This window comes from Gallinula chloropus (genome assembly GCF_964237585.1).
Source record: "Gallinula chloropus genome assembly, chromosome: 26".
Taxonomy (NCBI): domain Eukaryota; kingdom Metazoa; phylum Chordata; class Aves; order Gruiformes; family Rallidae; genus Gallinula; species Gallinula chloropus.
In genome coordinates this window covers 6,245,735-6,270,395 of record NC_140111.1, presented here as the reverse complement: position 1 = coordinate 6,270,395, position 24,661 = coordinate 6,245,735, and the positions used below count along the sequence as shown (strand labels likewise).

Genomic DNA, 24,661 nt, shown 5'->3' with positions numbered 1-24,661 from the left:
CTGCCTGGGGTTGGAGTAGGTGATGTCTAGAGGTCCCTTCCAACCCCTGTCATTCTGGGTGTGATTAATGCAACAGCCATGAATGACCCAAGTGCATTATCCCATGAGATGAAAACTCCTTGGTCCCATCAGGATATGGGGCTGAGATGGGGGTAGGAGAGCGCTGGGCTATGAAGGTCTAAGGTTTTGTGTGTCTGGGTGCAGGGGACCCAAAGCCACTGCATTCAAGATCACCAGGCAGTGAGTAGATGAGCTGAATCACAGAATCATAGAATCATGGAATGGCATGAGTTGGAAGGGACCCCAAGGATCACAGAGCTCCAACCCCCTGCCACAGGCAGGGACACCAACCTCCAGGCCTGGAGCTACACAAGGTTGCCCAGGGCCCCATCCAACCTGGCCTTGAACACCCCCAGGGATGGGGCACCCACCCCCTCTCTGGGCAGCCTGTTCCAGCCCCTCACCACTCTCTATGCAGAGAACTTCCCCCTAATATCTCATCTCACCCTTCCCTCCTCCAGCTTCATCCCATCCCCCTTGTCCTGCCAGTCTCTGCCCTTGAACAAGCTGATTCCCCTCCTGTTCCTCTGCTCCCTTCAGGGACTGGAAGGCTGCAATGAGGTCCCCCCACAGCCTTCTCTTCTCCAGGCTGACCCAGCCCAGCTCCCTCAGCCTCTCTCCATAGGGGAGCTGCTCCAGCCCCCTGAGCATCTTTGTGTCTCCTCTGAAGGGGGCTGAATTCTGCTGAATGAGCAGCTTGTCCTTCCCAGGGACAAGGCAAAGAGCCTTGGGCTGAGATGTGCTGAATTTGCTGGGAACTACCTATCTCCATAGGTGTCTTCATCCTCCCCAAAACTATCCCAAGCCATAAAGTCACCCCTTCCTGCTATAAAACAGGAAATCTTGGGGTCATCTTGGTGAGAACAAGTTGGTCCTCAGGATTTGCAAGCAGCTGCAGCCCCTCTCTCTGCCTCAGTTTCCCCTTCTAGAAAGAAAAATCATGAGCCTGATGCCCAATGCCAAGTCTTCTGCAATGTGGTGATGAAGGAGAACCAATGACTGGTGGGGAGGATACTCCAGGGAGGATTATTTGGGACTGTGGCCCCTTTAGGTGGAAAAAATGGGGTTGAAAAAAGTCCAAATGGCAGGAGGGTGCAGAAAGCAGCTCCAATCTGCTCTGCAGAGCTGGAGGATGTTGGAAGGATGAAGTTGGCAGGCAGGCTGGGAGAGCATGGTACCACTGAGACCTGTGGTGGCACAGAAAAGCTGAAACCCCCTGGGAGATGTTGACTTGCTGGGTTGAGGCATCAGTGCTCACTGGGGGAACTGGCTTAGGTGAAAAGAGATTCAAAAACACACCAGGGAATGAACTCTGCTGCTGGAGGGCAGGAGGAGGGAGGGCTGCCAGAAAGCAACATCCCCTCCAGACTGATTATTGCAGTAATTCCCATTAAAGAGGGCTTGCCCTTTTCCCCAGAGCAGCTGCTCTTGGCCACCACAGAGCCACAGACTTTATGCCACAGAGACTATGCTCGAGCTGGTCTCTGTGCTTCCTAGAAAGCTCCTTGCTCTAGGGCTGCTGGCAGAGCTGCACACAGCAGATAACAGGGACTGGGGTTTTTCCACCCCCTGGCAGTGGTGAAAGGTCTGGCCTTGCTGCTTCTCCTGCCTGATGTGTGGATTGGGACTCAGGCATTAATTAAAGGAGGTTTTATGAGAAGATGCTAATGGTGTTCTGCTGGGAGAAGCCCAGCTGGGGATGGGGATGGGGATGAAGGGGTTGGTTGCAGCAGCAGCTCCCTCAGCCAGCATCCCAAAGCTGCAGCACCTGGGGCAGTGCAAGATCCAGGCTGGGAAGCAGCACAGCTCCATTAAGGTGGTGCTTAATTAGCCCAAGTGAGAAGCAAACCTCCTTAGCAGAGGTGCCTGAAGAACCTGGGTACCCCCTGCTGTGGCTGCATGTCACCCCCACATGGAGAGCTCCTGCTGATGCAGCGACCTCTGGACCACACTACATCTTCCTATCCTACAGCCATAATGACACAGTATCATTAATTATAATTAATTACAGCATTCATTATCCAGTCTGGGCGTGGAGGATCCTGGCCCAGGACCAGCCCAGCCTGGCATCAAGGCTGGCAAGCCCACCCTGGGCCAGGGGGGTGAGGTGAGGGGTGAGGGTCTTACCTCGTACATGTAATCGAAGAGCTCCAGGATGGTGAGGATGCTAGCACCGATGAACAGCCCCATCTGGCCTCCAATGTCACCTGGGAGACAGAACAACACACAGATGGGGTTTACCCCTGGGGTAAACACTCTTAAGAGGTGCCTGGGCAACTGTGCTGGCATCTGGGGGAGGCTCCTGTCAGAGAGAGAGACAGCGGGTTTCACCCCAGCAATCCCAAAACTGGGTGGGGGAGGGAGAAGGATGCTGGAGGAGAATTAGGTAACAGCCCCAGGAGCTGAGAAAAAACCCAAACCTGGCAAAGAGAGGGAAGGGAGGGGGTCTGCTTTTTAGGGGAGCGTCTCAAGGTGACTGTGTTTGTGTCCCCCAGGGCTGGGGATGGGCTGGGGAGGAGTCACCGTGGGGAGAGGAGACTTCCAGGAATCTGCAGGGAAGAGAACTGCTGACACAGGATGCTGTGCTGTGCCAAACCAGGTGCTTCAGGGCAGACAAACCTCATGGATTTTGCTGCAAACAGCTCAGGGATCAACTGTGCTGCTGCTCAGAGCAAAGGCACCCGTGGGTGGAGGGGCTGTAGGACCCCTGTGGGTCCCCATGAGGCAGAGACAGAAGAAAGGGGAACAAACTGGGCTTAGGGGTAAAGTGTTGCCTCAGAAGGGGCTGGGGGAGATGAGACTCTGCCCAAAGCCAGCAGTGCCCTGGGAATGAAGGTTGTGCAAGGTCATGCAAACAGGGAGGCTTGTGGCAAAGAGGCTTCCTCACCAGCCTCCTCTTCCTCACTCCTGGAGAACCCAGAGCAGGTGCAGAAGGGGTCATGGCAAGTACACTGTGCAGAGGTACCACTGAGGGGAGATGTGGGGTGCTCTGCTCCCTGCAGCATCCTCATCCCAGGGCAGGCTCACAGTGTCTGGCCTCATGGGATTGCCCAGCTCCAGCTTTCAAGCCAAGGTTCTGACTGCTCCCTGCGCCCCAGGATGGACTCAGGGTGGCACAAGGGGAAGACCTGAGGCTGAGCATGGGCACCAAACCTGCTTGTTTCTCCTGACCAAACACTTCCACCCCCAACCAATCCCAAGCACCCAAATCTGTAGCTGACACCAAGAGAACTTGACCCATTTTGAGGCTGAGCAACCCAACAACCCCCCCACTGTCCCCATCACACCAACACCACCCAAAGGCAAAGAGCTCAAGGTCCTGGCTGGAAAGGAGGATGGATCTGAAGCATGTAAGAGGTGATGGGCAGATGATTTAAAGCACTGTCCTCCTCCACACACTGCCCTTCCAGCATGGGGGGGCACCAGAGAGAGCATCCATCACCTGCTCAGCCCCAGGACTTCCCACTAACAGGTAGTCAGCAGAGATGAAGCAGCTCATGCTCAGCTAGCTGTGGTCCCTGGGGCTTTCCTGGGATGGCTTGGTGTGGAACAAGAGATGGCATTGGAAGCACACTGGCCAGGAGAGTGTCTGGACCTTGCTGGGATTTTCAAGGCAACACACACAAGCTGTGCACCCACTCGTGGCATCCACCACACAGGGACTCCAGTGCAGGCTCACACAGACTCCAAACTGCACCCCTCATGTCTCCTTACCAAGTAAGGCTGCCACTTCATAGGCTTTCTTCTGCTCAATTGTCTCATAGTTGAGTGCTTCAAAAAATATGTCCAGCACAAGAATATTCTCTCTGTAGAAAAAGGACAACAGCATCAGCCCAGCAGGTCCCAGCAGCCTCGTGTGCTTTGGGACAAGAGGGAAAAATGGGACTTTGGGGGCTTTATTCCCCTCTCTCTCCTGACTGATCTCTTTTTGGGGTCCCCAGCATCCCCCAGACACTTGGACCTCCTGGAGACCAAGACCATAGGGTGCTGTTAGGGCTCTGGCAGCCTTCAGAGAGGCTGGAAAATGTGTCCCCAAGGTCTCTGAGGATCTGAACTCTGGATCTCACATTGAAGACACCAGAGAGAGTCCAAAGGATGCTTCATGTGGAACAACTCTTGCTGCCTCCACAAGGCAGCAGGCAGGTACATCAGCTGCAAGAGAGGAGGAGGGGGATGTCAGGGGATGATGGGGACCAGAGTGGAGCACGGCATCTCCCCCATCTTAACATGAGCCAGCAGTGGCTCTTGCAGCTGGGAAGGGCGATGGGATCCTGGGCTCCATCAGCAGAGGGGTGGCAGCAGGGACAGGGAGGGGATTGTCCCTCTCTGCCTCTCTGCCCAGGGGTGGGAGAGGTCCAAGGCTCAGACTGAGGTCAAGAGCAGACAGGACCAGCAGAACTGGGCTTCCCTGTCAAAGTAAGAGGAGGTTTTGCACGTTGGTGGGTATGGGGTATGCTCCTGGAGACAAGGCCAGGGAAGAACCACACAGTTGTCCTGAAACACCCCTACTGAGATGAAAGCAACCTACACCTTACCTCTTCAAAGGCTTCCCCCTAAACCTCCCTGGAGGACACACCTCTGTTTAGTGATGGGTGCACTGGCAAGGTCAGGTCTGAGCACGGGCTGGTTTAAAATGCCATCAGGGTGTCACAGACACTTTCTCCCCATAAACCAAAGATCTGGTTTCTGCAGCACTCACGAGATGTATTTTTCTGACTTGTTGAACTTCTTCTCCAGGTACTTAGCTGAAGTCTTGCTGGGGATCTTGACCATGGAGAGCTCTTTGTTGTACCTGGTCAGGTTACAGGGTGTCCTGCAGATGCAGTAATTGCTGTCCTTTTCAGCAAGCAAACCTGGGGAAGGTCACAGAGTTAGATCTCCTGGAGTCAGGAACACACAGCAGATGTGGGAGCAGAGGTCATGCCACTCAGATCTGACCAAGCAGTCAGATCTCAGGAGAGCTGCAGGAAATCCAGTGCTGGTATCTCCCACTTCACAGCATGTCCATCCCTACCTTCTTGGAGAGAGGCCCTTTGCTGGAGGCTATGCTTGGAGGACATGGGTGATTGTAGCTCACTGCATGCTGGTAACAGGCCACCCCTTCCTCCCATGTGTTTGACCCTGCAAACAGCTCTCAGCCCCAGGAGTCTCCTACATCCAGACCTAGAATGGGTCCCTCCCTGCCAGGCTGCCCAGAGAGGGGGTGGGTGCCCCATCCCTGGGGGTGTTCAAGGCCAGGTTGGATGGGGCCCTGGGCAACCTTGTGTAGCTCCAGGCCTGGAGGTTGGTGTCCCTGCCTGTGGCAGGGGGTTGGAGCTCTATGATCCTTGGGATCCCTTCCAACCCAGACCATTCTATGATTCTATGATTCTCCCAAACACAGACCCAGAGCTGCTCCCCTCCTATATATCCTGGGGTGCCCGTTATCCCCAGGGCTTCTGGGCTGACAGACACCCATGAGTCCCAGAATAAAGACCCAAGGTGCACCCAGCCCTTCTCAGTAAATTGGGTTTCATCAAAACCCTGTGCCAGGTTGCAGCTGCTTTACATCACCCCAGCCCAGCTGGTCAGGAGGACACATGGTGCTGGAAGTCCCTGCAGCCTGGGACACCTGTGGTACCCAGGGATGCCTCCTGGTACTCACCGAGCGCCGGCTCTGCACACTCCTTGTACTGCTCCGGGGTACAGAAGGGAGCATCCCCTGCATGGAAAGGACACCTCCATCAGTGGGCATCAGTGGGCACTGGGGACTTCTGGGCTCTCCATGGGGACCACAAGGACCTCCTTGCTTTAGCAAAGTGAACCCAGGCAGGGGATGAGCAGCAGAGGTGATGCAGTGGCCGCTCCACCTCTGCCTGCTGCAGGGGCCTTTTGATACGAACTGAGCAGGAGGCTGGTGGAAACAGCACCCAGGGGTGTTAATTTGGGCTAAATTAAGAGAAATCAGACTCATGCCCCTCTGTCTTGGCCCTGTTTCAGGGCATTCTGCAAAGGCTATTAGCATCTTTCTTCCCTTAGGGAGAGGTATTCTCAGCTCCTCAAACCCCTGATCCCTTTCTAGTTAACCCTTCATAACCCAGGCTGGGTGAAGGGAGGAGGGTCCATGCCCACCCTCCAGCACACTGACCTGGCATGTGAACCATCTTGCAGTTGCAGTTTTCCACGATATAGCGGGTCTCACAGTCGATCCTGCAGGCTGTGATGCTGTAAACAGGGAAGAAGTCCAAGCCCATATCAGACGAGCGACATTCACCCCACGGCGGAGGCAGGTAGGTCAGCTGCAAGAGAGGAGGAGGAGGAGGGGGGTGTCAGGGGATCTCCCCCATCTTAACATGAGCCAGCAGTGGTTCTTGTGGCTCAGAAGGGTGATGGGATCCTGGGCTCCATCAGCAGAGGGGTGGCAGCAGGGACAGGGAGGGGATTGTCCCTCTCTGCTCTGCCCTGGGAGGCCCCAGCTGGAGTCCTGTGTCCAGAGCTGGGGCCCCAGGACAAGAAAGATGTGGGACTGGTGGAGAGGGGTCAGAGGACCCACGGAGCTGATCAGAGGGCTGGAGCAGCTCCCCTACGGAGAGAGGCTGAGGGAGCTGGGCTGGGTCAGCCTGGAGAAGAGAAGGCTGTGGGGGGACCTCACTGCAGCCTCCCAGTCCCTGAAGGGAGCAGAGGAACAGGAGGGGAATCAGCTTGTTAAAGGGCAGAGACTGGCAGGACAAGGGGGATGGAGTGAAGCTGGAGGAGGGAAGGGTGAAATGAGATATTAGAGGGAAGTTCTTTGCAGAGAGAGTGATGAGGGGCTGGAACAGGCTGCCCAGAGAGGGGGTGGGTGCCCCATCCCTGGGGGTGTTCAAGGCCAGGTTGGATGGGGCCCTGGGCACCCTTGTGTAGCTCCAGGCCTGGAGGTTGGTGTCCCTGCCTGTGGCAGGGGGTTGGAGCTCTGTGATCCTTGGGGTCCCTCCCAACCCAGCCCATTCTATGATTCTATGATCTTGCCACTGAGCACAATCTTAAGGATGCTTTTAAGGAGGGGACCAAGCAGTGCTGTTGGAAGGAAAGGTCACAGCATGTTTTTTGCCAAGGAAGAACCTTTAGCAAGCTCTGCTGCTGCTCTCCAGCATTCCTCCAGCCCAGCATCTCCAGAGGCAGAGCCACACCCAGATGGTGGGTTGGAGACACACAGCACCATGGAGATTCTCCAAGATCAGCTCTGTGGTCCTTCTTGCCCCATTGGGAAAATCCTGCCCAGGCAGGGACTAAAGCAGAGGCTCCAACCTGCACATCATCTCCAACACTGGTGGGACCAAACATGGGGTTCCCACCTCTGGCTTCCTCTGATCCCCAGGCTGTGCTACTGCGAGTCACTTGTGGGAACATGGGAGATGGTGCTGGTGACACTGGGGAGCAGAAGGGGGTGTTAGTGAGATCCTGGCAATGGTTGCCAGCAAAACTGCCACTTTTACACCATTCTGAGGCACTTTCCTCATGGATGCAAACCTCAGCAGATCACAACCCTCAGAGAGGGCCAGGGGCCTGGGAAGCACGTGGAAAGGACCAGGAACAGTTCAGCAACTAGAGATTGCTGCAGGAGGTGAAAAATGCCCAGGAAAGGGCATCCCTGTGCCATAATGAGCCTCTGGACCTTCACACTCCCATGGAGGGATGGTTCTACTCAGAGCAGTGCTGCCAGGGGACATGGTGCTGGGCTGCAGAGCCGAACCCTGCTGCAGCCTCAGAGAAGGCAGACAAGTCACTCATCCCCTTCTCCAAACCCCCACGATCAGGGAGAGCCACGTGGAGCCTGGACATCCATTACCCACCCTCCTGGCACCCCAGGATGATGAGGAACGTGTCTTCTTCTCCCCTGTTTCCACACCACCTCACGTGATGCTCTGCTGGGGGCAAACCCTCCCGCTGCTACCACTGTGTTCAACCCTCAGATAAGGACTCCCCAACCCACCACAGCAACCCCAGTTCAGAGCCTGGAACATGCTGGAGGAAAAACTGTCACTCTCTGGCCCCCATAGCCAAATCTCCCTTGTTCCCCTTCTGTCTGCAGCTTGGCAGCTTCTCCCATTTCTCTCTGCTAAATGCTCTGTGCTCCTCTCTGCTAGAGAGCAGAAAATAGCACTCCCCTAACCCCTCCTGCTCTGCCTTCTAAAGCAGCATCCAATTTGCTCCAAACACAGAACGCTTTGTGCTGGCAAAGCACGTTGGCAGAACAAAAACATTCTTGTAAAAACTGTAACATTAATCACATCCTAAAATAAATATGTAAACATATGTTGCTGGACCATGAGCCCAGGACCTACTGGTGGGGTCCTACGGTGTTTATTTTCAGTCTCTTCTGGAGACGTGTGGGAAAGGGAGGATGAGAAGGAGATGACCCACAGTGTGGAGGCACATTGCTGGTGCTGTTGGATAAAAAACAACCCCATGAATCCTTCAGGCATGGAGCTGGGGTAGCTATGACAAGACTACCACGGTGTGAGGTGTTTGGAGCCCATGTTTTGCTCTATGTCTTCCCCAGGAGATCTCCTGTGACAGGGTAACTCCAGCTCTCCAGTGCATCCCAGGAGAAGATGCTCTCCTCGTGCCCCAGCTGACAATGCTGGGATGCTGGTAAATCTCCCTGTAGCTTTGATTTATGAGCCACTCAGTAGTTAAAAATCCATAACAGGCTTAAATTGCAGCCAGAAAGAGAAAGATGAGATGTTGGGATGAAGGTGTCTTGTGGTGAGGGGTGGGGATGGGAACAGCCTGCCCTTGGAAGGGCACAAAGCCTGGAAGCTTAAGAAGAGCTTGGGGAAGATGCTAGTCCTCAGAGAGGGTGATCTGGGGATGGACAAGCACTCAGCTAAGCCAAAGTAACTCCTCCAGGAACAGCTCTGCCAGGAGCAGGTCCCACTCAGGAATGCAGAGATGTTTCCTTTATTCTAGAAACATCTGACCCTAAGAAGCCAATGCAGGTTTGGTGGGACCAGCTGGACATGGCAGCCCCATGGCAAACCCATCTCCCAGGTAAGCCAGAGTCCTCCCGATGATGAGCTTAGGATTTTCCTTAAGGGAGCTTAAGGTCTTCCCTTGCATGACCTAAGAAAAGCTCAGACCTTGCCCGTACCAGGGTGCAGGGTGTCCCTTTGGCTCTGGATGTTCCACCAGCCAAGGAAGCAGGGAATCACCAACTCCCTCCCCCTGGTCCCATGAGGATCATCCCTGGTCTCCAGTCCCAGCCAGACAGAAAACTTTCCAGTGATGTTCAGTCATGGCAGATCCAGCAGCACAAAGAAAACAGGATGTGATGCATCCCAGAGCCAGCATCACCCATGGGTGCCTGGGCTGAGCACCACAGGTGCTGCCAGAGCCAGCATCACCCATGGGTGCCTGGGCTGAGCACCAGGAGTGCCGCCAGAGCCAGCATCACCCATGGGTGCCTGGGCTGAGCACCACGAGTGCTGGCATCCCCCAAATCTGCCTCTATCCATGCTGCTACTCGAGCTGCTTTGGAAAAACAACAGCAGGGAGAAACGACTCTGCTGCTGGGAGCGACAAGCGCCCGGTCCCTGCGCTGCGCGGGGCCCATCTGAAGAGCAGACAATACCCACAGCGGGTGTGAGGATGCAGCAGGTGATGGAGGGATCCCATCTGTGGGGACCAGCTGAGGCACTACAGGGAGAAAAAAAAAAACAACCCAAACCCACAACGTTTCCAGCAACCTCAGCATCCTCCAAGAAACAGGGTCTGGCTCTGAAGGGGATGGGGTTGGAAGGCAGCAAAGCAGCACCTTGGAATGAAAATATCAAGAGCGCCTTTGTGACGCTGGCAAAGAGCTGTTTGAAGGGGATCTTTTCTCATTTGCTTTACACTTGCAGCATAATAGAGTACCAGATGCCATCATTTAGTCATCCACGGTGGAGAAAGGGGCCCATATGTTGCACGTTGTATGATAAAGGAGAATAAATAATCACGGTCTCAGATGGCATCAGCTCTCTTCCAAGCACAGCCACACACAAATCTTTTAAGCCCTTTACATTTTATTCTGAATGTAGGTGATGGGATCAGACAAAGAGATGGAGTCACCATCAGATATTCCCCTTACAGGTGGGGTTTTTTTCTCAGCCAGTGCTGGATTTCAGCCACAGTGCTCGTGAACTGGCACCGAGTCTGCAGGAGGTGCCCAGGCTTCATGATTAATGAAACCCTCATCAATGCAACTTCATTAACAGAGTTGTTAGAACCTCTTTGATAGCCAGGACCAAGAGTGCTGACTACACCCACAGTGTGAAGCAAAGCTGGCTTGGACCCCCCCACAAAAGTCTGGCCTTCCTCAGGGACCTGTTGCCTTGCCACACACAAGTGTGTGATGCACGTGTGCAAGAGCAGATCACCTTCCTCTGGCTCCCTAGAAACGCAGGAGCCACGTGTCTCCCCTGCCACACACCAAGACTTTTCCTCACCCCACTCCAAATCCCTGATACTTAAGAGCAGAAAAAGCCTCCTGGTACATTTAACACCCGTGGAGGATCTTTTCTCTGCAATATAAAGGCTTCCCCAGTTCTGGAGAAAAACATATTGTGTCTGGGATGACAGGAGGCTCTGGGGAAGCTCCAGCTTTTCCTACTGAAAGGAAATTCCCCCAGTGAAACTCCTGGCCCCTGGTGCAACACAGGCACCTCGGTGCTGCCGTGGTTTATATTGATCCCTATCCCTGAGGGCTCTGGAATTTCCTGCTGCTGGCTGTGCCTCTGAGCCCTGAGTCGGGGTGGCTGTACCCAAAGCATCTCCCACACCCAGGAGACCAGCACGTGGGATCCACATGATTTCCCCTCCATCGCTGGCTCGGTGGGAAGCAGCGTGGCAGCAAAGGGCCATTGTGAGGCCCCAGCTGGAGTCCTGTGTCCAGAGCTGGGGCCCCAGGACAAGAAAGATGTGGGGCTGTTGGAGAGGGGTCAGAGGAGCCACGGAGATGATCAGAGGGCTGGAGCAGCTCCCCTACGGAGAGAGGCTGAGGGAGCTGGGCTGGGTCAGCCTGGAGAAGAGAAGGCTGTGGGGGGACCTCATTGCAGCCTCCCAGTCCCTGAAGGGAGCAGAGGAACAGGAGGGGAATCAGCTTGTTATAGGGCAGAGACTGGCAGGACAAGGGGGATGGAGTGAAGCTGGAGGAGGGAAGGGTTGGATGAGATATTGTGGGGAAGTTCTTTGCAGAGAGAGTGGTGAGGGGCTGGAACAGGCTGCCCAGAGAGGGGGTGGGTGCCCCATCCCTGGGGGTGTTCAAGGCCAGGTTGGCTGGGGCCCTGGGCAACCTTGTGTAGCTCCAGGCCTGGAGGTTGGTGTCCCTGCCTGTGGCAGGGGGTTGGAGCTCTGTGATCCTTGGGGTCCCTTCCAACTCATGCCATTCTATGATTCTGTGATCTGAAGTCTGACAGGCAGATCTGTGCTTCTTCTGCACAGGCAAGACTTGAGAGACGAGTCTCTCCGGGCTGGCAAGCTGGACTCTTCCTCCCTTGAGCGAGGCAGTGAACTCTTCCCTCTCCAAGGGGCTCATCAAGGGCGATTACGTGGAGCCTCCGTGGTAATTACAGCTTGAAAGACTCATTGCTTCCCTCACTCTGTAATTTGTAATCAGAAGGAAACTCTCGACTGATCAGCAGCCAGATCCAGATGCGGGACCTCTCCGGTGCGGGGGAGACACACCATCAGGGACCCAGCTCTGCAGAGATTAGGGGAGCCACGCTTCCCAGAGCCTGCCTCAAAGCCTGAAGATAATTTAGTCCCAGGAAAGCTCCCTTTGCCTTTCCCAGGTGGTTTCCTTGAGCAGGCACCAATGTAAAAGTCTCTGATGTAGCCAACTCCTGTCCTGACCTTTCATTTCCAATTATCTCTGAAGGCAGCTGCTCAGTTGTCTCTGGAGCTGCAGCAGCATCGCTCACAGGTACAAGGCAACTGCCAGGGCTGTGGGGTTGTATCCTCTGGAATGCTGCCTGTTACTCTTCAAAGAGGAGACAACCCAGCCCATGGTCTCACCCATCAACCAGCGCACCACACAGTGCAAGACTGAAACCCAAGAGACAAACTCTCCTCAGCCCACGGTGGGTTTCTACCCTGAAGTGCAAAGGACCACAAGGTTTTCCCCTCCATCCCCCGTGGTTTCTGCCCCCCTGGACCAGCCCCATCCTGCTCCTGCTGCCTCTCCTGTGTTGGTGCTGGAGCCCTGGGGTGAGGGCAGTGGTGACACCATCTGTACGAGCATCCCTCCTTAACCCCCTCCTCACCAAAACACGTGCTTCCTCGAGGCTGCAGCCTCAAGCAAAGCCTTCACAGCCAAAGCACTCAGCCCCAGCGAGCTGCCTGAGCAGCCCAGTTTAGTCATTTGCTATCTGAACCTCCTGCCCATGATGCTAACAGGGAGGGGAGCCAAGCCTGCCTCTCTGGCCAGCAAGCTGGAGCACGCATGATGGAGCCATCCCACGGACTGCGGCCACGTAAACATCATCAACGGCAGAGACACTAATTGGGTTGGATTCCTCTCCCCTGCAGCCCCTCCTGGGCAGTCTGCAGTCACACAGACGTCTCCTCCTCTTGAGAGAATCCCTTTCCCCTCTTCCCCATGGGGATAGTGGGAAGGCTCCAGCGCTGGACCAGCAACGGCTGCCCAGGGGTGCTGAGCTGTTCCCCTCCAACCCTCTCTGCTGCCACCACAGCCAAGAGGCTTCTGTGTGAAGCTGGAGGGAGAATAAAACATAAAAGCAAACAGAAAAGCAGAAGGAAAGGCAGCAGGGAGAGTTTGTGCCCTCTGCTCCCGCAGCGGAGTTGCGCTGAGCTGGAATTTTGCTCGGCTGCTGTGGCAGCTTTCCAAGGATCAGCACAGACCCCTCCCCAGCACGGTCTCCTGTGTAGGGAAATCCAGCCTCAGCCTCTAATTGAGGTTGACAAACTCACATCCTCGCTCTTTCACAATCGTTAATACTTAATTAATTAATGAAATGCTTTTTAAATTCTCTTGATCCTGCCCATTAGGGATGATGGCAATCCCTTACGAAAAGGAGAAGGAACAAATTGACTCGTCTCCTTAAAAGCCTGGTCCCAAGGATCTCACTGGTGTGAAACACAAAGGATGGGAGGGCTGATCTTGGCAAATGAGGAGGTGGGGAGAAGCAGGTTGCAGTGGCAGGGCCATTCAGCACAGCCTCCTCCCTTGCTGCCCTTCACGCGCTGCTCTTGGCACTGAGCCTCCTGATAACCGCCAGCATCTGTCTGCAGCCACAGAGATGTTCTTCCTTTTCATTTATTTTAAGTGGGATCTCTGTTTTTCCTGCATGGTTAATTGCCTGCGATAGGGAAGGTGTGGAAATGTGGTGGAGATGCTCCTAGCATGAAGGTGGGGGTAGTTTCAGCCCAGTTTGTAGCTGGGACCTGGGATGAATCCGGCTTTGGGGATGCATCACGCATCGACTTGGCACTGGGCTACAGACCAGGTCTCCTGCATCCTCCATGTGAGGGTCCCCACTTGATCACAGAATCACAGGGGTTGGAAGGGACCTCTGGAACTCATCAGGTCCAACCCCCTCCCAAAGCAGCTCCCCAGCTCACACTGCACAGGTTGGCAGCCATCCAAAGGGTCCTGGGAGCAAAACCCTACAAGCAGCTGCCCTCAACTTTTTGGGGAGACACAGAAAGCTTCAATCCTTTGATTTGCAACATCATTTCCAAAGAAATGGGGACCTGGAGGAGCCTGGAGCTCCAGATTCATGTATTTCTTCTGGTGCTCACTCACCTGAGGATCCATGGGCTCTGTAACTTGCTCGAGCTCAGCTCAGGGGACCTTCCAGGTGTGGGAAGGGTTAAGCTCTTGTCCTTAAACACGGGTTTTTTGGTGCTGGTGTGAAAGGAGCAAATGAGAAGGAACAGTGTACATCACACCCTGCACAGCAAAGGGAGATGACAGCAGATAGAGAACTTCCAGCATCATTAACTGGGAGGTGCTGCCAACGAGCTGTGTGTACGCTGAGCTTTTTAAGCATTTTACAAGTGCTAAAGCTGCCTGGGATTGAAATTCTATTAAGTTGGTGCTATTTGATGTCTCATTAAAGAGTGGTGCTTTCTGCTTGGTATTTCATTTGGAGTAAATGCAAACACACCCCGTACTGACTTGGCAGGATTCAGAGAGAGGTTTGCATCCCTCCTTGCTGATGGTGACAGAGGGTGAGGTAGCCCTGGGACAGGCTGCCCAGGGGGTGTGGAGTCTCCTTCTCTGGAGAGATTCCAGCCCCGTCTGGACACCGACCTGTGTGACCTGTCCTAGGGAGCTGCTTTGGCAGGGGGTTGGACCCCATGAGCTCTGGAGGTCCCTTCCAACCCCTGTGATTCTGTGATGTAAGGAGAAGATGCTCTGAGCAAGGTTTAAAAACCATGGGAAATGTGATTTAATTGCTCCCTATTTTCAAACAGCACTGCCTGCACCCTCTTTGGAAATACCTGCATCAGAGTGATCACTGCCAGACCCTGAGTCCCATTTTTCTGCCTCTGTAATTACACTTGTGGTGTTGGTAGCTGATGCTCTCTGTCCCATGCAAGCATTAGGAGGGGATGAGTCTCCAAGGCACACTAGAGCCCTATTAAACAATATTGCTCCAGCTTCGAACCTGTTGCTTAATTGAAGCCTCTTAAATTTTTATTGCCAAGTTGGCAGAAATTGCCATTTTTAGTGTGCTTTTCATCTTCTCTAACACACCGTGCTGATGGCAGGGAGCAGCTGAGCTGGGGAAAGAACGTTATCTGATCCCATCCATTATGGGATGGAGAGGCTCCGGTGATGCTGTCGGGATGTGGCACCAACGCTGCAAATCCCAGCAGGAAAAAGGGATTCAAAGGAGCAAAATCCAGGAGGAATTTGGTTTTCTTCAGGAAATCAGCCCTTTGGGTTATACTTTCTAGGGTGTCCAACCTGTGCCCTGGTGCAATGGTTCAGTGCAGGAGTATGGGGAGGATGCTGCAGCCTCCCCAAGGCCAACCATGACACAAGGTTGTGTGGTCTGGAGAGGCTTGTTAGAGCACCAGGCTCACCTAAAATAGCCAGGAAATGGGAAAAACGTAGGCAGATCCCTCCAAAGCCAGGAGCAGTGGGAACTGAAGGGCCCTGCCCTGTGTGGGGTGGTCCTGCCCATCCATGGGACCTATCTGGAGGGTGATGGCATGGCATGCCCAGAGCCAGCTCCTGCACAGCTCTGGGTTCTGCCCATTCATGAGAAAACAAACCTTATTCATGAGACTCAGCAATTGCCATGGAAACCACTCCCCTGTCAGGCCAGAGCATCTCTTCCCTGCGAGGCACAATGGGGGCTACAACCAGCATAAAATGGTGTGAAACCCCCAGAAAACACCAGCCACTCTGTTCCACCCTGTGTGACCAGTCCAGCTCCTTTCCCATCCTGTTCAGACATGGCAACTGGTACACAGAACAACACCCAGAGAGGATGCTTTTCACTGTGCCCCTATCAAGACACCCTTGTGTCCAGTACTGGGCTCCCTGGGATCAAACAGACAGGGATCTCCTGGGGAGAGTCCAGAGGAGGGACAGAGATGCTGAAGGGCCTGGAGCATCTCCCCTGGGAGGAAAGGCTGAGTGAGCTGGGGCTGTTCAGCCTGGAGAGAAGAAGACTAAGGGGGGACCTTATGAATGTTTATCAATATCTGAAGGGTGGGATGCAGGGGGAAATGGGCAGCCCCTTTTCAGTGTCTGTGGGGACAGGACAAGGGGCAACGGCTGCAAGTTGGAGCACAGGGAGTTCCACAGCAACATGGGGAAGAACTTTTCCCCAGTGAGGGTGAGGGAGCCCTGGGACAGGCTGCCCAGGGGGTGTGGAGTCTCCTTCTCTGGAGAGATTCCAGCCCCGTCTGGACACCGACCTGTGTGACCTGTCCTGGGGAGCTGCTTTGGCAGGGGGTTGGACCCCATGAGCTCTGGAGGTCCCTTCCAACCCCTGTGATTCTGTGATTGTTTTAATTGCAACCGCCCATCACATGTCACCTTCTGGGTTGCTTTAGGTTCCCTTTAAACTTCAGGGGATGCAAGATTTCAGACAGAAAGCATCTCCCCTTAGGTCTACAGCAGGATTGCTTTTGCTGACTCAGCACGTGCAACCACTAAGGCTATAAAGTCCCTTTTGATGATGCCACCAGTGTAAACCAGCATGGCACCGCTCCTGCCTTAATGATGCTGTTTCCCAAACTGGTATATGTACCAGTTGAGGGCTGGAGCAGCTCCCCTACGGAGAGAGGCTGAGGGAGCTGAGCTGGGTCAGCCTGGAGAAGAGAAGGCTGTGGGGGGACCTCATTGCAGCCTTCCAGTCCCTGAAGGGAGCAGAGGAACAGGAGGGGAATCAGCTTGTTAAAGGGCAGAGACTGGCAGGACAAGGGGGATGGGGTGAAGCTGGAGGAGGGAAGGGTGAGATGAGATATTAGGGGGAAGTTCTTTGCAGAGAGAGTGGTGAGGGGCTGGAACAGGCTGCCCAGAGAGGGGGTGGGTGCCCCATCCCTGGGGGTGTTCAAGGCCAGGTTGGCTGGGGCCCTGGGCACCCTTGTGTAGCTCCAGGCCTGGAGGTTGGTGTCCCTGCCTGTGGCAGGGGGTTGGAGCTCTGTGACCCTTGGGGTCCCTTCCAACCCAGACCAGGCTGTGATTCTATGATTCTATGTTTCTTTAAAGTGTCACTCTGCAGGAACCAGAGGGCTCAGGCACTGCAGGAGGAGGAGGAAGAAAAAAAAAAGATTTTTTTCCTTTTTTTTTTTGAGACTGACAGCTAATTTTAAAGGGAGATTTAATGAGATCACGCAGCATCACGGAGCCAGAGTTTGCTTTTGATGAGGGCTTTTTGGAAAGCTCTCAGTATGAAGATCCAGGATTTATCTCCCCAGCACCAAGGCGTGAGTGCTCGCCTGCACTAAGCAGCCACATCCCCAGCAAGGCAGGAAATCAGCACACAAAGCCCAGTAAATTCCCTCACTTCCAGACTGGGATGGGGAGACAAAGGGATAGGTAGGTTTGAGCATGGCCATGGGGAATATGCATCAAAAGGAGTGTGGTCAAAGGAAGGGGATCCTCCCCCTCTGCTCTGCCCTGCTCAGGCCCCACCTGGAGTGTTGTGTCCAGTTCTGGGCTCCCTGGGATCAAACAGCCAGGGATCTCCTGGAGAGAGTCCAGAGGAGGGACAGAGATGCTGAAGGGCCTGGAGCATCTCCCCTGGGAGGAAAGGCTGAGGGAGCTGGGGCTGTTCAGCCTGGAGAGAAGAAGACTAAGGGGGGACCTTATGAATGTTTATCAATATCTGAAGGGTGGGATGCAGGGGAAATGGGCAGCCCCTTCTCAGTGTCTGTGGGGACAGGACAAGGGGCAATGGCTGCAAGTTGGAGCACAGGGAGTTCCACACCAACATGGGGAAGAACTTTTCCCCAGTGAGGGTGAGGGAGCCCTGGGACAGGCTGCCCAGGGGGTGTGGAGTCTCCTTCTCTGGAGAGATTCCAGCCCCGTCTGGACACCGACCTGTGTGACCTGTCCTAGGGAGCTGCTTTGGCAGGGGGTTGGACCCCATGAGCTCTGGAGGCCCCTTCCAACCCCTGTGAGTCTGTGACTCTGTGAATAGTAACAGAGACACAAATAAAGCCACGAGCCTCTAACCCAGCTACAAATACATCCCCTTCACCCCACAGCCTGTGTTGATGACTCACAGCTCCCACCATCGCCCCAAGGCAATCCTGCCCAATTCCACACCTTTATTTCTTATTGCTGGGAAAAGTGCTTGTAACTAACACAGGGGTTGCTCTGAGCTGGGAGACATGAAACAACCTTCTCTTTATCTTGATTTCTATTCTCCTCCAGCTGGAAGAGCTTTTCATTCAAGTTTCATGGTATGGAACACATGGTTTAGGACCCTGGTAACCAGCTGGACTCAGTCCTCTGGGTGATGTTCATGGGTTTTTCTACATTTTGCTCTGGTTTATGGAAGGAGCAGCAGGTTCCTGCTCCAGATGTAGAGATTTAGTAGGAAAAAAAGAAGAATAAAGACTGTACCAGAGGTCTGAATAAAAGATATGCACTGGGAGCAAGATAAAGTAAGAGATGCCTGGCCACCCCCTGTGGGGTGATTAGAGGAGGCAGTAGCATGTGGATGCTGTAATGATTGTAATTAGGTTAAAAAATGACTTTATGGAGAGGAGGGGCTGGGGTGGGCAGCACTACCCAGGGAGGTGACTCCTGCTCTAGGCAGGCAGCTTGAAGAGCTCCCCCTGGTCTCCTGGATAGAGGTGTCTTGGTGTAACTGTAAACCAGTTACAGAGCCCCTGGCCCTGAGCAGAATTGTGCCCTTCCTTCTCCCAGCAGAATTGTACCCTTCCCTCTCCCAGCAGGATCGTGCCCTTCCCTCTCCCAGCAGGGTTGTTCCCTTCCCTCTCCCAGCAGGATCGTGCCCTTCCCTCTCCCAGCAGGGTCGTTCCCTTCCCTCTCCCAGCAGGATGGTGCCCTTCCCTCTCCCAGCAGGATGGTGCCCTTCCCTCTCCCAGCAGGGTCGTTCCCTTCCCTCTCCCAGCAGGATGATGCCCTTCCCTCTCCCAGCAGGGTTGTTCCCTTCCCTCTCCCAGCAGGGTTGTTCCCTTCCCTCTCCCAGCAGGATCGTGCCCTTCCCTCTCCCAGCAGGGTCGTTCCCTTCCCTCTCCCAGCAGGATGGTGCCCTTCCCTCTCCCAGCAGGATGGTGCCCTTCCCTCTCCCAGCAGGGTCGTTCCCTTCCCTCTCCCAGCAGGATCATGCCCTTCCCTCCCCCAGCAGGATCATGCCCTTCCCTCCCCCAGCAGGATCATGCCCTTCCCTCTCCCAGCAGGATCATGCCCTCCTCTCTCCCAGCAGGATGGTGCCCTTCCCTCTCCCAGCAGGATCGTGCCCTTCCCTCTCCCAGCACCAAAACTCTGGCAAGACCTGCAGCAGAGGGGATGTGATCCAAGAGTCCCCCCAGATCTGCTTTTCTTCTCATCCTCTACATCTTCCCTGCCTGGAAGGAGGGAGATGGGAGGGGTCTGGGAGGGATGAGTTATTTCCTTCTCTTCCTGATAGAAAACCTAATTTTTTAATAGAAATAATGAAATAGTTAATGCTGGCAATGGGATGGGGAAGATTTACAGCAGCTGTCTCAGAAGTCTCCAGCATTTATGCTGTTTCTATCTCAAAACAAAGTCCTAGAGATCCTTGCTGCAGGCTCCAGCTCCCAGCCAGGCTCCCAACCCTCCCTGAAGCTGGGATGTTTAAGGAAGACAAATCTTTCCAATTACTGCTTGTGCTGCCAGGCAAGTTCCACTCACAGAGGTGGTGCCAAACCCTTCCAGCACCACGGGGCTGCACCCCTGCCCAGCACTGCCTCCCTGCCAGCTCACAGGACAGGTGAAGTGCCAGGTAAATGGGTGGTGGTGCCCTTCTCCATCACCAGCCTTGGGATCTCTGTGGTTGGCTTCTCTCTGCAGTTCCAGTGGTCTCACCACTGCTCTTGGCTTCAGAGGAGAGAGGAGAGGGCTTTGCTCTGAGGCATGTACACTGGGGGTGGAAAGGCAGGACCCTACATGGAGGTCTCTGCTCTGACACAGAACCATCACATCCCAGACTGGGTTGGGTTGGAAGGGACCTTTGAAGGTCAGTGAGTCTAACCCCCCCTGCCATGAACCTGGACATCTTTAGCTAGGTTAAGCTGCTCAGAGCTTCATCCACCCTGACCTGGAATGTCTCCAGGGATGGGGCACTCACCACCTCTCTGGGCAGCTGCCTCAGCATCTCAGCATGAAACATTTCTTCCTTCCAGCAAGCCTGACACAGGATCCTCTGCCCTGACACCGACACCCTGGCATAAAAAGGACAGGGATCTCCTGGAGAGAGTCCAAAGAAGGGCTACGAAGATGATGAAGGGCCTGGAGCATCTCCTCTGTGAGGAGAGGCTGAATAAGCTGGGGCTGTTCAGCCTGGAGAGAAGAAGACTAAGGGGGGACCTTATGAATGTTTATCAGTATCTGAAGGGTGGGATGCAGGGGAAATGGGCAGCCCCTTCTCAGTGTCTGTGGGGACAGGACAAGGGGCAATGGCCTCAAGTTGGAGCACAGGGAGTTCCACAGCAACATGGGGAAGAACTTTTCCCCAGGGAGGGTGAGGGAGCCCTGGGACAGGCTGCCCAGGGGGTGTGGAGTCTCCTTCTCTGGAGAGATTCCAGCCCCGTCTGGACACCGACCTGTGTGACCTGTCCTGGGGAGCTGCTTTGGCAGGGGGTTGGACCTGATGATCTCTTGAGGTCCCTTCCAACCCCTGTGAGTCTGTGAGTCTGTGATGGGCCACTCACCACCTCTCTGGGCAGCTGCCCCAGCATCTCAGCATGAAACATTTCTTCCTTCCAGCAAGCCTGACACAGGACCCTCTGCTCTGACACCGACTTCCCCCCCCACCATTGGCAAGTCACTTGTCCTCCCCAGGTAACCCAGGCACTGGGGTGGGATGGGCTCCCACATGCTGCAGTCCAGGGGTGAGCATCTACACCAGGGATGTATCCAGACCCCACTGCTCCATGTCCCATCCAGCCACAGGCACAGGGCTGACCCCAGCATCACCTACCCACTGCATGGAAACCCCCAGACTGCTTCTGGACACGGCCCCAGGAGAGAGGAGAGATAAGGCATTTGATGCCCAGTGATGACTGCCAACACTAATGAATCAGTTTTCCACCCTTCCAGACTCCTTATCTCACAGCATCCTCCATGGAAGCAATGCCAAACACTGCTGGGTCCCCCAGGAGAGCAGAAAGCAGCTGCAGTGTGAGGTGAGGATGCTAGAGATGCATGGATGGGCTTGTGTCAGAACAGTGGGCATGAAAACTGCCCACAATGGGTTTCTGAACCTGTTTCTGCTTTGGACTTGAGCAGCTGCTGCCTCAGCCCCTGGAGAGCCCTTTGCCTTTGCTGTTCCTAAGGTGTTACACTCCAAATGAGAGCCCCACAGGCTAATAAAGCTGCTCATTTCCTCCAGTCCACTGGACTTCCCACAAGACACCACCTGACGCCAGCAAAGCATTTTCCTGCTTTAATTGAGAAGTTTCCACCTGGCGCTCGCCCACCAGGAGCCCACACCCCCTCCTCATCTCCTGGATCATTACACACAAGCACAGCAGCCTAACGAAGGGGAGAGAGAGAGGATCTGCATCCTGCCTGCCTGAGCTGCAGCATCTTCAGGTGTATTTTGGTACCCGGTGGCCATGGAGAGACACCTTACCCATGGGTTTGGTGGTGAATGCTGCACGTTGCTCTGAGCTGACGTGTAATGACTGCAGCTCTGATCTCCATGGAGCAGAGCAAACCCTCCACCAGCTCGTGCTCGTTTGCCTCAGCTTGATTTATGTCTCATTTGAGGATGGAGACAAGAGCAGGGAAGAAAATGAGAGAGGCAATGAGGCAGGAGGGCTGGGAATGAGAGCGCCAGGGCCAAGCTGGGGTGGGGAAACCATTCTGCTGGTCAGCTTTCTGACCTCCAAAGCAGGATTTGGGTCTGATGATGCTATGTCACATCACATCCATGTGCAGTGAGATGATGTGCTACCACAGGGGCCCAGGGAGGGTGATACATCCCAAGCCACGAGCATCCCATGGAGTCCATAATAACGTGACTCTTTCTGTGTTACCTGGCAGGATTCATGCTGATCTGTATAATGAAACACTTGCCTCTTGTCTCTTTTTACACCCTTGGAGTGCAAGAGCCTTCTGGCCAAAACCCAAAAAGCTGGTTGGAAGGTACCCAAGGCACCGAGTGACTGCCACCACTGAACCATGAGAATCAAGTGAGGCAGGGACATTACTGGGGATGACATCCCTTCTGTGGCCAAAATTACAAGGACTGTAGGCAACATGTGGGAAGCAACACTGAAGAAGCTGCCCTCATCCCAACCTGTTTGAAGCAAGGCAGAAAAAGGAGCACTGAAGTGTGGTAGAAACCTCTCACATGGACCCACTGGAAGGATCTTGGTGTGTAAATTAAACATATGACTTACCCTTTGCTCTTGGGTGGCCACAAAGGTCTGGAATCCAGGGGCCACCCCAAAGCCCAGCTCCTGGACGAAGGGAGGCTCAGACTGGCTGTGAATCTGGACTTTGACTCCAGCCTCGAACGTTGTCTCCTCTGCAAGAAGAGAGCAGGGAGGTTAGTGGGCTGGAGCAGGTGGGATGGTGTCCACCTGCGTGGGTGCATCTGCCCCTCCATCCTATCTGGTACCTCTGTGCTGCTCAGAAGCAGGAGATGAGCAGTTGGGAGTGCTCTACCTGGATGATCAGACTTTAGGGCATCAAGGAAGGGAACCCAGTGGCAGCATTTGCTGTGAGCAGAGCACACCCAGCCCCCCAAATCACCACTGCTGCAGCATCTCCAGGCTCCTGGTCCTTACACTGCTGCCTATCCCAAGGGTTCACCCCCCTAACACAGAGATCCATGATTTCCCCAGCTTGCTCTGTACTTCCAAGCTCCAGAAAGCAGGAGGTGACATCTACTTTCAGGCTGATGCTTAGTTACACAGCACATTCCCCCAGCACCAAAACAACCTCCTTCCCCCAACAGAGACGTTCCTACTGTCCGTAAGGTCTCCGATGGGCACACCACACCTCTGCTGCCCCATCTCTGATGCAGCCTGAGGCCACCCAGGAGATAATGTAGGTAAATAAAGAACAAAGAAGTGTGTTCAGTTTGAAGGACCTTGTGTTTTTTGGGATCTGAAGCTGCTCCAGGCTGCACAGAGGGATTCCCAGTGCATGGGTGCAGACACACCACCGAGTTACAGGTGAGACGAGGTTTCCACATCCCAAATCCGTGCCCAGTACTGGGTAACTCCAGGTCACTTCCCCACTTCCACTAGCAGCTAAAACCAACCCAAAAAAGAGACTTTCAGAAACAGAATTAATCAGATGCAAATCAGACCCAAGTGTGATGTATGAGCACTCTGGGCTCGTCTCATCACACAGGCATCTCCAAGCAGCTGGGGCGCGTAACCTTCCTCTCTTTAGCACGACTGCTCAGGTCTCACAGCCCAACAAATGAGAGGGAGCATATGGGACTGCTGGGTGGGGGGCTGGTTACTGAGGGAAGTTGCTAACTATGCATAATTTGCCCTAAAAACTGAGTTAACTGCTAATATAAATCTGTGCCTGTGGCCAGCAAATGCCATCTCTATATCTAAAGGGCTTCTGTTTGAAGATGAGTCACTCTTGCTTTGCCTTGCTTACCATTCCCTGGTATTTTTCATTGTTTTATTGTGCATTTCTGTTTCTCACAGCACTGCAGGAGCACTGGGAGACACACCCAGCACCAAGGAATCATGGCTGCAGAGCTGTTACACCCAGGGCTGCACAGAGATTTGCAGCAGGACACAACACCAGAAGACACCAGACCATGGGGTGAGAAGAAGAAGAGAATAATAAGGTGATGTGGGATGACATTGGGTTTACAGATCTTGGGAACCCTCCACTTAAGAAGATCCAGCTCTGCTGACTCAATCAGGCAGTAAATTCCTCCTACCAAGAGGACTTTCTTGAACTCTGCTCACTTGGTAGCTCCCAAGGGAGATGAAGCCAGAGACTGCACAGGTGGGAAGGGGCTCATGCATAGATTTGTGTGGCTAAACAAGAGCATCCACAGGTCTACCTCCTTCACAACTAACCACCTTCTGAGCCTTTAACACTGTCACAGCCAAACTCATCCAAACTGTTGGCCCAAGAAGGTTGGACCAGAGACCTCCAGAAATGCCCAGACGTGCAACTGTCACCTTCATCCCCTGCTGAGGGAAGAAACCCTCCTGCCAACCATGAGCCAAGGCACACACTTCATTCAGCTCTGGGCTCTCTGTGTGCTTCATCAGGGCTCAGCTCCAACCAGCCTGAGTTGGACTTTCACCTTGGAGGAGATGTATTGATCTACAAGGCTCCTGTTGAACACACGCTCCCATTGATTGATGCTTTCAGTGTCCACACTCATCTGCCTGATTCCACAGTGCTCCACACAAGGAAATGATGTATTTTCACCTCTTTGTGACAAAAGGGTCTTTGGTATCCAAATGATGCCATGATTTAGGGCAGGCAGCACTGCTAATTGCATGGGGTGGCACCCGGATGCAGAGTGTGGGTGCATCTCCTCAGAGATCTCTTATCTTTGTGGGACACTGGCACAGAGACTGTGAGTCTGTTTTGGCTTATTCCACTGAAGACTCGTGGAGTGAGACTGCACTGACCATCCTTGCTCCTGACCTTCTGCTCAACAGCCAACAACTGGGACCCGATTCACTCCCCGCCCTCCTGGGATGGGGGTTATGATGAGGAACACAACCCTATTACTGGGATCCACCATGACCAAACCCCTTTCCTTGCACAGCTGTAACTGGGTTCCTCTCCCTCCAAAAGATGTCAGATGGGTGTCAACCCATCCAAGCTCTCCCACTGGCTGCTCACACCCAGCATCTGCCCACCCACAGGAGTCCCATTTGAGGCTCTCCTTCCTACCAACAACTCCCTAGTGTTGACCCTCCAAACCCTCCCCACTGCTAAGGGTGAAGCCAGCTCTCC

The 24,661-nt window shown here is 54.1% G+C and overlaps 1 protein-coding gene across 1 annotated transcript in view; it reads right to left on the bottom strand.

Annotated features, from left to right (window-relative positions):
* The window catches only part of LOC311201279 (acid-sensing ion channel 2), a gene marked incomplete at its 3' end in the record, with an annotated part of 569,954 nt that overhangs the window by 2,468 nt on the left and 542,825 nt on the right, over positions 1-24,661 (bottom strand). Inside the window, exons 3-8 of the mRNA XM_084275638.1 lie at positions 22,108-22,235; positions 6,188-6,338; positions 5,705-5,761; positions 4,760-4,913; positions 3,775-3,866; positions 2,188-2,267 (exon numbers count right to left, since the gene is read on the bottom strand). Of these exons, the coding sequence (XP_084131764.1) occupies positions 2,188-2,267; positions 3,775-3,866; positions 4,760-4,913; positions 5,705-5,761; positions 6,188-6,338; positions 22,108-22,235 (662 nt within the window). The remainder of the gene's footprint in view (positions 1-2,187; positions 2,268-3,774; positions 3,867-4,759; positions 4,914-5,704; positions 5,762-6,187; positions 6,339-22,107; positions 22,236-24,661) is intronic.